We start from the raw sequence: 13,024 nt of genomic DNA on the forward strand, positions 1-13,024 counted from the left end.
GACCCCTGCTCCGAGCAGGCCTCGGGGCCTTACAGATACCTGGGGGCATCTAGGGTGGTTTCTATGGAAGGCTCAGAGCCTGGCTGGTGCATGGATATTTGAGATCAGTTCCTAGGTATTTTACAATATATAAGTTGTGAAAATTAAATGAGAAAGAAGAAAAACACAGCAAAACAGAACCACAGACATGGTAAAGCAGCCATGGCCACGAAGGAGACCTATCCTTTTATTTACCTCTTCTTAAGCTCTGCCCTCAAACTCAGACGGGTCAATCCTGTCACTACCCAGGTCAGCCAGCCACACCTACCCAAGGGCTCAACAGAGGGGGCGTGGCTATTATTGGTTGAGTTTAGTACCTTTATTTTCCTTTACCTCTTGATTGGATATCTGGTACTTGAACTCATTCTTTCATGTAAACAGTACATTATTATTATTTGTTTTATATAGCGCCATCAAATTCCGTAGCGCTGAGTAAATGAGTAAATGGAGTCATATTAAACATAGTTTTCACTAAATGTAGCAATTCAATCTATATATAAAAAGTTTCCTTATAGGCAGGGTCCTTCAGCACCCTTAACCACTGCATTTAATGAACCTCCTTTTTGAAATGACTGATAATTGTAAAAAGAGAAAAACATATTTAAAGATCAAAGTTTTTTCTCTCGCTCTCTCTCTCTCTTCCTCACTCTATTCTATTCACTTTTAGGTGCAATGTGAGGAATTCTATTATATATAAAAGGCTTTCATCTCCTTTTCCTTCGACAGGATAATAAAAAGCTAAGTGTCTGCGGAGTTATCAAAAATGAGAATATACTCCCCAAAATAGAGGTTAAATGTGAAGATTTCATTACTTGTTATGAAGAAACACTGTGGAAGAACATACTGGCCTAAATTCATCTTTGTTTCTTTTGTACAGTGTACATTAAAAAGGCACACAAGCAATAACGAAAAATCCAATTTAATCAAATTTAATTAATCAAATCCACCTTACAAAATCATCTATATATATATATATATATATATATATATATATATATATATATATATATATACATACATATGTGTGTGTATATATATATATATATATATATATATATATATATACATATACACACACACTATATGACCAAAATAATGTGGACACTATTCCATTACTTAATGTCCTTAATGTGAAGTTAAAATGTACATCACGGAGCACTATTCAACGTTTACAATGTAATTAATTTCAATGGAGTTTCAGGCCTGAGCGACAAAATAATAAACATGAACTTGCATAAACCGGTATGTATAATGCTGCAGAACTCAATACAGGTTTGATACAAATGCATCTGCAGTATCCATATTAATCATAGAAAGGCACTTCCACTCAAATCACAATGAAAAATGCCACACAAAAAAGATGGAACCAGCAACATAGTATGTTCTTCAAATCAGTGAAGTTGTTTTAATGTAAACATATAACAGCCGCAGATCAGTTTTGACATGCCTGATCTTTTCTATGCAAAATACTTACAACAATCCCAGCGATGACACCAGCTGGGTGACCTGTTTCCATCCAGGTCACACAAATGGGTAAAACATTCTAAGGCTCTGTGACTTCCTATGGCTGCCAATTATTGAGTATCCATGGGCAGACGTTATTTTACTTAAATGTACAACTCTATATCTGTACTATACAAAATAATAATAAAAAAACCCCCAGAAACTCTCACTGTTTCAGAGGGGCCACCAGAAAGCTTTCTGTAGCTGTGCTTACTACAACTGTTTTGCTAACATTAAAGAAAATGCTACACTATGTCAGTAGTCTGTACTGAGTGTGAAGCATGTTACGGATGTTTGTGTAGAAAGTAATCATTTTAATGCATGAATTGTTCAGAATAAGATTAAAGCAAGAACAATACGTGTTAAGTGTAAATGTTACATTTTCCAGTATTGGCATGAGTTGACTTGCAATACACAAAAAAGCATATTATATTTCTTTCCATGCGTTTGATTCATAAAAACACATACAATTATGCATGTCTAATGGGTCGCTTATTCAGAGGTGCCATAGACAGTAACATGGGAGAAATTTAAAAGTAGCCCCATCCACTCCTAAATATTTTATAAACTTCTTCTTTCAGACCAGTGTGTAATTTCTAAATGCTTTTGGCTAACACAGGCTTAAAAATGCACTCAATAAAAAGTTTTTAAGACCTATAACAAAATAAGCAGTTTATAATTTATGCAAGTATATATACATATTTACTCTAAGGTTGTGTATTGGGGCATGTGCGCTTACACCTTTATGGTTATTGTTATTAGTTTATAATACAGCACATTACTACATAGAAGCAGTTTAGCAGAAAAACATATGTAGCTCTGATTATTGTACATGCACAGTTTTTAATTTAAAAGAAAAACTCATACGATCTTTATGCCCACTTAACATCTGTGTGAACAGCATTATATGTGTGAATTTAGGTGTGTGTTAAATCCAGATCACATCTTAATAAACAATAATTCTAAGTAAAACCTCCTAAAAATTCTCAAATTTTGGAAACCAGGGGAATGTGGCTTAGCTGTTGACATGAAAGTCCAGTGCATTGTACGCAACTGACATGGGATGGGGTGGTTGAAATCAGTTGCATATCCTAAGGTTTCAAGTGTCCCAGGTAGGCTGTGCATATGCGCAAAGCTATTAGCAATAGGTATTCCTGTGCGCATGCTTAGTTGGACTTTTTTGTCAATTTACTGTGATAAAGCACCGTATAAACTAGTGTGTTCTCAGGAATATGGCCAGTACAATACATAGATAATAGATAAATGACAAATAATGTATCCATTTCAGAAGGTTTCAATTATTTACGCTACTAATTAATAAGAAAGATAACTGGATATTTCCCTGCACTCCAAAGGAGAGCCACTCTGTTTCATAAGAAGAACCGATTGCACTTGGGCTTTGACAGTGATTTTGCAGTATATTTTATATATCAATGTTCTCTTCTGTAAATAACTGGATACACTGTCCAACAGTAATCATTAAATATCAAAGTACAGTTTAGAGCGCAGTTGCTTTTCCAGCAAATTGAATTTAATGTCATTATACACAAACATCAGCTTACTAATATATAACCATCTTGTTACTGTGAAGACAATAAACAAACTGACAAGATTGATAAATATGCAGAGTACAGAGATGGTAAATTTCCCATTGGTGAGACTATATATATATATATATATATATATATATATATATATATATATATATATATATACAGTATATGTATATAATACAACGAAAGTATGAGTTATGCTTCTTTGAAGTGATACTAATAGGTTTCAATTTTACCAATACAAAAGAATGCTATGAAATCACCTCCTGCGGTGTCGTCTCTATAAAAGCTATACTTTAATTCATTACTTGCCTGAAGGGTATGTTTTACTCTCCATTTTAAACCAATTCAATGTAATATATTTTTCAGCTTTGACATGTCATTTTGTAACAAGAGGAAATTATGAGTATGGCTTGGTGTCATATTTATTCTTAGCTGAGAATGCAGGAGATGAATGCAAAATGGGAATGGCTCGCTAATAACCAATGTGCCAATGATGACAACTAATGTAGCACAAAAACCTTAAAGGGTTATTTGATCTGTGTTAAGAGAAAATTGACTTTTTTAAAGCAAATATTATTTAAAGGGAAATCACCTTATTACAACTTGAGTTAAATAAATGATAACAAAATCAGGCTACCCTTTGCTAGAAGGTTTTGTACACCAACACACTTGTGAAACTGATATTAATATAAACATATGGTGGGAATTTATGTATTTAGAGAAACTGATGTGACATACCTTATTAAGACTAATAATGCCTTATAAAAACACATTGGAACAGCATTTAGCCCAACCACTACCTGCAAGACAACACTGTTGCAAAACAAAGGGATCAAAAGGAACATAAATACCCTTTGCCTAACAAAAAATGAAAATATTCATGTTTCTCAAATATTTATAGTATACACACCTCACTTGCCACATAATAAGTACATTTAAAATGTTTAACTTGAATAAAAGATCTCAACAGCATGACCCCAGATAGAAATCTATTATTCAAGATCAGCTGATTATTCCTTTGAGATACATACTATAGCATTCTTTTTAATCACTGAAAGGAGAACACACATCTTGTTACCAGATGGTAGCTTACCTTAGAAAGTTCCCCAGCCTCCAGGTAGAAACAGATGATGAACACATTCCAAGTAACCCACAAGACAAGCCAGGTTGCATACTGCAGAGACAGAAGGAGAAATGTAGTTCATACTTCATGAAATGAGATTGGCTTCAAATTAGCAAGATATCATACAGCTCACCCAGCCTATATCATGAAGCTTTCCATAAAAGGAATGCATTATTAGACTTGGGCGCCGGCCCACAAAAGGGTGGAGCCACCAAGCACACCCTCTCCCCCTATTGGAGGAACAGGGAAGAATCTGTGGGGGCAGACTGTGGCTTCACCCTTTTACAGATCTGCAAAGAAAGAGAAGCAACTATTTGTCTGCACTATTCTGGCCCCTTTCCCCTGTTCCTCCAATCAGTGGGGAGGGTGAGCACAAACACACCACCTTTTTTGCAGAAATACTGAGGGAGAAATGACTAACGCAGCTGATAACGTGGAAGAAAAGGCAAGAGAAGAAGCAGAGCTGTGGTAAAGGAGACAGGGACACAGAAGTGGTCTGCAGAGAAGGTAGAGAGACATTTAGAGGCCAAAAGAGAAAATGAGAGTAAATCAGAATTGAGAGAGAGCATGAGTGAGGGTAACTGACAATAAATTTTGTTTCTGAATGGAAAAAGCACTCCACAAAAGGGCAGGAAACTAAATTTGTTGTCTTAAAGAAATGGAAACATTTGTCCACATCATTTTTGGTTTATTTGCACAAGTCTGCTTTCCAGTATTGCGTACAGTTCTGGTGACTCCTTATCTCCAGAAAGATATTGACATTGAAAAAGAATACTTAAATGGTGAATAGCTTGAGGGGTAAAACTAATCTGGTAAAATAAATAATAATCATGGATCTCAATTTGTATAGCTTGGAGGATAAATGAGAGAGAGGTGTGATAGAAACATTTAATTACACAAAGTACATGAGCAACGTTTATTTCAAAGTGGGGTAAATGTTAGAACAAGAGTTAATCCTCTACTTAGAGGGTTGTAGATAAGTTGGACAGACTGCCAGTTGAAGACATAAAGGCTAATGCAGTGAGAGAATTTAAACATCCATGGGACAGGCATATAGCATTTCTGAATCTGGTTAAGACTGGTTAAGGTTTGAGTCTTTTCATCAGGAAAAATGGACAGACCGCAGTTGATAAGGATCAGTTTCAAAACTCTTGTACCAGGAAGCCTTGGCAACTCCCTTGAAGAAGACTGAAAGGCCACCATACCAGAAGTACATCAGGAGGAAATCTTCCTTCTAGACATGACCTTGACATATCATAACAACATGATGTAATACGAGTTAATCCCAGCACTCATGCTATCAGGTCTCCCCTTTTCTTTCATGTTTTTAAAGTAAATTGGATGCTAATATTACATGTCATTTTCAAAAAGTGAAGCCCTACATTACATGATAAATATGGCTGAAATGTACAGTTGCTAAAGACAAATAGGTGGTTATGGCTGCAGTAACAACAAATGATGAATCGTTTCAAGCATGGCTGGATAAAGATAGAAGGAATGTGCTATCAAATAAAAATAATAATAGAACTCAGGTGGGAAAATTTGCAAAGGGATTGAATTCAGCCTTTTCTTTAACAAGATAAGTCAAAAACAGATGGGACCCATGCTCTATTAAGTTATTTTCTTCCATCACTATGCTACTTTATAAACAAGCCAATCGATTCATTTAAAGGAGGAGCATAAATAACTTAAATATGTTCGATTTTTCTATAATTTATTCTTTCACATTACGATCTTTAATGTTCTATTTGTGGTCGTCAGAAAATCAAAGCAAATCATTTGATGCTAAAATGCATGGTTGAACAAGAATGCCCCCTCTTTTATGGGTGTCACACAGTCATAGCTTTTCTTGTCATGTACTTGAGAATATTTTGGAAAGATTTTCTGAATCCAAATTAAGAATAACTTGATGTTATCTAGTAGTTTACTTTGTTTTTTCAGTCTATGAGTTATAGAGTATCCTAAAAAGTAGAAGTTTATTACCATTAGTGTCAAAAGTGAAAAATTATCACAAAGCATTGACCTTATATAGGAGAGAACAAGTCTGTATTGTTAGAACAACTCTACTAGGCACTGTGTCAGGAGCAAGGTTGGGAGCCTAAGGCAGTGTCATAGGACCACAAGGGCCAGGCAAACCGAAAGCAGTAACAGCCAGAGGGTAGAACACACGTTGTCAGACAGTCCAGAGGTGAAGGCAGGTGGCACAGATCCACTTAGGTCAATCAAGCCGAGGTCATGGGACAGGAGAAAGACAGGGTAGTCCAAAATCATGCTGATGTCAAAAGTCGGAGTACAAACAAGGTCAAGTGGGGTCAGCTAGTCAGCATACAAGTGTAGGGATAAATTATGTCTGTACCAAGACAGACACCACAGCTTAGAACACACAAGCACTAAGGTAAGAGAAGGGGCTATATAGGGTCACAGATTTAAGCTTCACCCCTCATGGCTAGTTACTTCCTTCCTGTAGTAGGATCAGTACTGAATCAGGAGGCCTCAATGGAAGAGAAGACAAGCCCCCCGCCAGCATGCAGCACGAGAGGTACATAAGGCTAGGAATGCGCCCTACTCTGCGAGCATGTGAGCAGTCATAGTGACCCCCTGGACTGTGTACGCTGCTGGACGTGGAACATGAGTTACATGAGAACAGGAATGCCGCCTTTTCCGCACGTGGACATTAAAAAAAAAAAAGGAATATCACAAAAGAAATGAGAGAAGAGAAAGTTTAGCATTTACATAGTAGTATCTTGAAGGGAAAAGTAAGAAGAGATATGAACGGTAATCTTTAAGAATGATGGGATGTAAAGAAGGCTTTTATAGGATGGGAGAGGTTAGTATGTGTAAATTAATAATAAAAGGTGTCTGAATAACAAAGGACGGAAGAGACTTTTCATGTATCCTTAAATAAGAAATGTTTGCCATTGAGCATGGGAGGTCTAAAACAACCTGGTTAGTGCAAAATTGGAAAGAGAGAAACCGGGGTTTTTTTTGCCTTCTTTTGGAACAACAGCAACAAATTAACAGATATAGGAAAGGCTGAACTTGATGGACGCATGTCTTTTTTCAGCCTATATAACTATGTAACTATGTAACTATGTAACTATGTAACTTACTGCAGAGCACTCGCATGCCTTGGCCACGTTGGAGTCACAGTCTCAAACCCACATGGTGCCAAGTTAGTGTCGGCAAGACGTTTCAGGCTGTGGAAGCAGGTAAGTACAGGTCTTCTTCTGTACCAGTAAATGTTAATGTGTCCTAACATTATTGAGCAATTGTATATTCAATGATATGGGATCTACTGGCATACTTAAAATACTGTAATTAAAATGTATGTAATTTTTGACATTATTATTGCTATTCATAAAGTTCAAGATACCTGTCAAATCTTTCTCCCTCCCTTCTAAAAAAATCACATTAGCCATCGATTTGTTTCCAAAATATTTTGCTCTTTATTTAATTGTATCTCAATCGAGTTCAAAAGGGTTTGTCTAACAAGTGACTTTTTAAAAAGTGTTATCTGTTCTCCTGAAAGCTCTTTTTTCTATCACCAGCTGCCTCTGCTTACTGTCTAGTTAAACTACCTAACTGTAGCTGAGCTCATATGCCACCTAGAAAAGTTTTTTAAGAATGTGAAGGGGTCTTTCTGGAGGATAAATGTGTGTGAACCGTTGAAATATATATCTACATATAGTATGCGTATTTACCAGAAATGTTTTTATTTGCAGAGCTGAGAACTTAGAGGGTTTTACTTTGTGTTTCACTTGGGTTTTCCCTGCTTCTCATGAATTCTAAATTCCTTAATCTTCAAGCAAGAAAGCAATGTTTGGTCCCACCCACCCCCTTATCAAAGCTGGACCCTTTCCTGCCTCCTATAAGAAGCTAACCCTGAAAGCTTCCCAAGTATGTTTATGCATCCCTAACTTTAAAAATGAACAGTATGATTACTTTATAGTAGGAATAAGGACATTGGTAATAAACCACAATATCACAAATGCACACACAACCAATACTAATAAAATAGGAGCATTCATTTAGAGAATTAGAGAATTACTTTTCCTAATAGCCATACACTATTAAATAAGCCATAAATGGGCCTTTATGTTCATTTTCAGAAATATACATTATACTACACACTAATATAAAAATATCTGCACAGTGGCATATAGGGTTAAAAGGCATATCATGGGGCACAGTGGCATATAGGGGGTATAAGGCATTTCTGGGGCAGATGTGCATAACTGGGGGGGCAGGCTGGAAAATAGAAGGAAATAAAACCAAAATGTTTTTCTCAATCATAGCTTTTATTTAAAAAAATAGTTTACATGAATTAACATTTACTGGTAAAACTTTTTTCCTATAGGGTCGTCTTATATTCAGGCTTTTTCTTTTTTTCCTAAATTAATATTCAGATTTGGGGGGTCGTCTTATAATCAGGGTCGCCTTATAATCGAGCAAATACGGTATATAGATGCTAACAGCAATCATACTCCTATCATGCCAAGTCAGCTAGTACATGCTGGAATCTGGGTATGCCTGGGCATGATAGGAGTGTGATTGCTGTTAACAATCATATATATATATTAATATTGTTATTGATTTTTTTTGTCCTTTTTTGCTGTGTTACTTACTTTAAATAAAAGTGTGAGATTTATTTTATGGTGGGGGTCATATTCGGCTTAGGACAGGTAAATGCTGCATTTTCGATTTCAGTCCAGAAGTTTCGGTGCATCCCTAAGCCAGACAATGAAGTGGTAGGCCTACACCACATCAATGTTTGGCTTAGTATATAGTGATAGGAGTTATGCTGTGTGACGGAAGCCTCCATCACTGGGACCACTGGAGAAGCCTGACTGCCAGCCTCCTCCCTATTGACTATGGGCCCTGGGTTTGTAAAGGCTTCTGTGGCTACCCCCAGCAGTATCATCTCATCACTGGCAGACAGCCAGGATCTGCCACCAGGGAGTGACCACCATTCTTTCAGTTTAATGTTGTATAAATCAATCTCCCCCCTATTGTATTGTTAATCTCGTTACTGCCCTGTTGTCTCTGGGAGGCAGATTAAGGGGGCGGTTTGTGTCCCAATATCTTGTTTTTATGTTAATGTGTGTTTTGCTGGATATATCCAGTCCTGTGCGTCCAAAATAAATCAGTCTTCGTTTGGTTTTACCCTACACTGAGTCTCGGCTAGTGACTGGGGAACCCGGGAAAGTGTGGTGTCCCAAGCTAAGGGAGCACAAGACAGCGGAGGTAGTCGGTCGGACTAGCCAGCTCCGTGACATGCTGCACTATTATCAATGCTTGGCTCAATGTATAGTGATAAGGATTACGCTGTACCACCATCAATGTCTGCCTAAGTATATAGTGATAGGTGTAATGCTGTACCACCGTCAATGTCTGCCTCAGTATATAGTGGTAGGTGTTATGCTGTACCACCTTCAATGTCTGCCTCAGTATATAATGATAACAGTAATGCTGTACCACCTTCACTGTCTACGCCAGTATATAACGATAGAAGCTATGCAGTTTTAAAGTGTTTGTGGGGGGGGGGGGTCACATACAGGATCCGCCACAGGTGCCAAATACTCTAGGTACGCCCCTGCTCAGAATTATCATCCTATAGTATTGTTTACAGTAACTGAGGAAGTACTACTGCACCCCCCACCCCGCAAACATAGAATTTGGTAACTTGAATGCTCCCATCTTATGTAATGCAAGGAAACTTGCCAAGACATCCAATTTATGGTTACTTGATTCATGAAACCCATAAGGAGTCTTTCCTTTCAGCCTCCTTGCAACTTATCATCTTGTCACAAACGCTAAACCACCCAACTCTTTTCATTTTATCCATAGCGTGCAATTACTTTATCCTGATTGCACGGCAAGGAAAATCGATTTGGATTACATTTTCGTTTTTGCCACATTAGTTTTCAGGCAACAAATTTCATTTTATTATTCGGGAACAACATACGGGGAGTGTTCCCAAAGGGGGAGGTCACTTTTCACCTTCAGCAGCACCATCCAAAAGTTAAGAAATAGATCCACACTCTGTTTTGCACTGTAGGATCACCAACAGCACTACACCAATGAATACACAAATCAGGCAACATGCTATGGGACTCAATTTCTCCAAAAATTGGACCAGTTTCTTTTATTGATCCCTCAGAGTAAGGAAGGTGATATGGCAGCAGCAGTAGTAGAAGGCACTGGGAGTAGGTAGACACTGGCACATATCCAGCCCCACCATACAGGACACTGAATTACCCCAAAAATTTGAAAAATATTTATCCCTCAGAGAAAAGGAAGGAAATTGAGCCGCAGAGGCACAGCACGGCACAGGGCAGGCATTGGCAGACAGACTGAAAACCCCCTCATAGTAGAAACAAGAACAAGAAGCAATTCACCAGAGTACATACATCCTACCCCCTTGAGGCACAGTGCAGGGGTCAGAGCAGGATAGGACATTCTCATACAATTACACATCCATGCTCACACACACACAAATACACATCCATGCTCACATCCATACATAAATACATACACACATACATCTTACCCCCTGCCAGCCCCCGCCTACCTCTCACCACTCCTGTAGCTTTCTCTCTGGCTGCAAGCACAGTGTGCGAGCAGCCTCGGTTTCACAAGATGTTCCTATCTCCCCATACCGATTCAAAATAGTTTAGTAATGGCCCTTCCGACCTGTACTGAATATCTCATAAGTTCATGAAAGTCTACCAATTAGCTACACTACACATGTTTATGTCTAGAGTTACTCATCTTCTGCCTTGTCTCCTTTTTTGCAACCTTGTATAGCTGTCTATTTATAAAAGTAAAGATGCTGAATGGTAAAAATTGAAGGAGTGCTTTTAAACCAACAAGTGTTCATAAGACTGTAAAAGAATATTTTGAAGGAATTATCTAAATATTTGGATCAACTGATTACAAATTTCTTTCATTTCCTGCTCTAAATATAAACATGACTGTAAATGTATTGAAATAGGTCTATTAAATTGCTCAATAAGTAAAGTCAATCCTGTAATCTCAATCTCTCTTTAATCCGCTGTCTATGAGCAGTAGCTACATCTTAGTTATTGAAATAACACTGCTTCCACTAATTTTGATTTGCGATCCAGTTTGGAAGGACCCTTTCTAAACCATTTTGATTCGATATGAGAAGACAGGAAATAGGGGTCGCAGGGTTTGCACTCCTGTAGTCACACCAGTGCACACTCAATATTATAAACAAAATTGATCAGACCAGGCCAGACACTGGCAGACAGACACATCTAGCCACAATACTGATTCACCTGCATATTAGAAAAAATAGGAATTCATTCCCCATGGTAAGTAAGGGTATTGAGACACAGGGCAGGGTGCAGGCCAGGACCGGCACTGGCAGATAGACACATCCAACCACAAGACTGACCTACCATACTAGAAAAAATAAGAATTGATCCCCCAGAGTAAGGAAGGAGATAGCTATGAGTCATTGATATGTACCCTCCTACACACAGTTCCTTCTTACTGCAACAAGCACCAAAACAGCTTGTAATGGCACCAAAATGACTTGTGATGGCTGCAGCAACATGTGGCAACAAATGGACGAATACTAACTGTTGTAGTTCTATCTGCTTCAGATATAATGCCAGTAGTTTAATACAACTTTGCTTTATTGTTGAACATTAATGAATAATCAGGATATTTAATGCTGACACAAATATAAGAGTATCATACCATGCTGCATCACTGCTTAACCCCTTAACGACCTTTGCCGGTTCAGGAACCGTCAAAAAATGTAATAAGCTTAGAAAGTGATCAACGATCACTTTCTTCGCTTAAAGGGCGTTACTGTAATGCCTCGATGTCGAGGCATTCAGCAAGGCCGAGATCGGCATCGGGGGCCATGTCTGGCCCCTCCCCGGGGCGTCAACAGCCGCCATACATTGTATGGCGGCGGACGCCCGTTTTAAAAGGGTTTAGGAGGCGATCAACGATCGCCTCCTAAACTTAAATGGTGTCACTGGAATGCCTCGATCAGGAGGCATCCAGCGACACCAAACACTTACCTCTGGATGGGCTGTGACCGCTCCGGAGAGCGGTCACAGCCGCAGCTGCCGGTGATCTTCGCCATCAGCAAGATGGCGGCGGCCCGGGAAAAAACCCAATAAAGATGAAAGAGTTCGCTAGACGGTCTCCAGACCCTCTAGAGAACTCTGGCTCCACTTGCAGGTTGAATACAGGTACTGCACTCAACCATGCAAGTCAATGGAGCCCAGCTTTCTAATCACAATGTGATTAGTAAAATATTAAAAAAATAATAAAAAAAAAAAATGGGGGAAAAAAAAATGTGCTAACATTTAAAAATAATTATGCAGTGATGTCACTAGATGAACCATCCAGTACCAGCAAAATGTGTAAAAAAATATAAAAAAAAGTATTAAAAAAATAAAATAAAAAAATAAAGTTTATTATTTTGAGCAAGTGCTAAGATTTCTCAAAAATATCAACAAAGAGTTAAAATAAAAGCACTTCAAATACCCAAGGGGTGTCTAATATAAAAAAAAAATGGCTGATGGGGTAAATTGGAGTGGCCGAGCTCAAAGATAGGGCATAGGTACAGACTGACCAAAATGGAGAAAAAAGCGCACTTCCCAAATGTGGCATTTTAAATCTCAAACAACACGACAAACCCATGCATGTCGGGTATCACTGCACTCAGGAGATGTTCCTGAACACACATTGGGGTGTTGTTTGACAGTGACATATACCAGGACCTGTATATCTATAACTAAAGTACAATTTGTGTGAA

General features: G+C 38.1%; 1 protein-coding gene across 1 annotated transcript in view; it reads right to left on the minus strand.

Moving 5' to 3' along the window:
- Positions 1–13,024, minus strand: part of LOC149288034 (sodium/potassium-transporting ATPase subunit beta-1-interacting protein 2-like) — a 308,237-nt gene that overhangs the window by 152,551 nt on the left and 142,662 nt on the right. Inside the window, exon 3 of the mRNA XM_089492144.1 lies at positions 4,192–4,272. Within this exon, the coding sequence (XP_089348270.1) occupies positions 4,192–4,272 (81 nt within the window). The remainder of the gene's footprint in view (positions 1–4,191; positions 4,273–13,024) is intronic.

This window comes from Sceloporus occidentalis, unplaced genomic scaffold (assembly GCF_023333645.1).
Source record: "Sceloporus occidentalis isolate IW3139 unplaced genomic scaffold, rSceOcc1.0.p SCAF_54, whole genome shotgun sequence".
Taxonomy (NCBI): domain Eukaryota; kingdom Metazoa; phylum Chordata; class Lepidosauria; order Squamata; family Phrynosomatidae; genus Sceloporus; species Sceloporus occidentalis.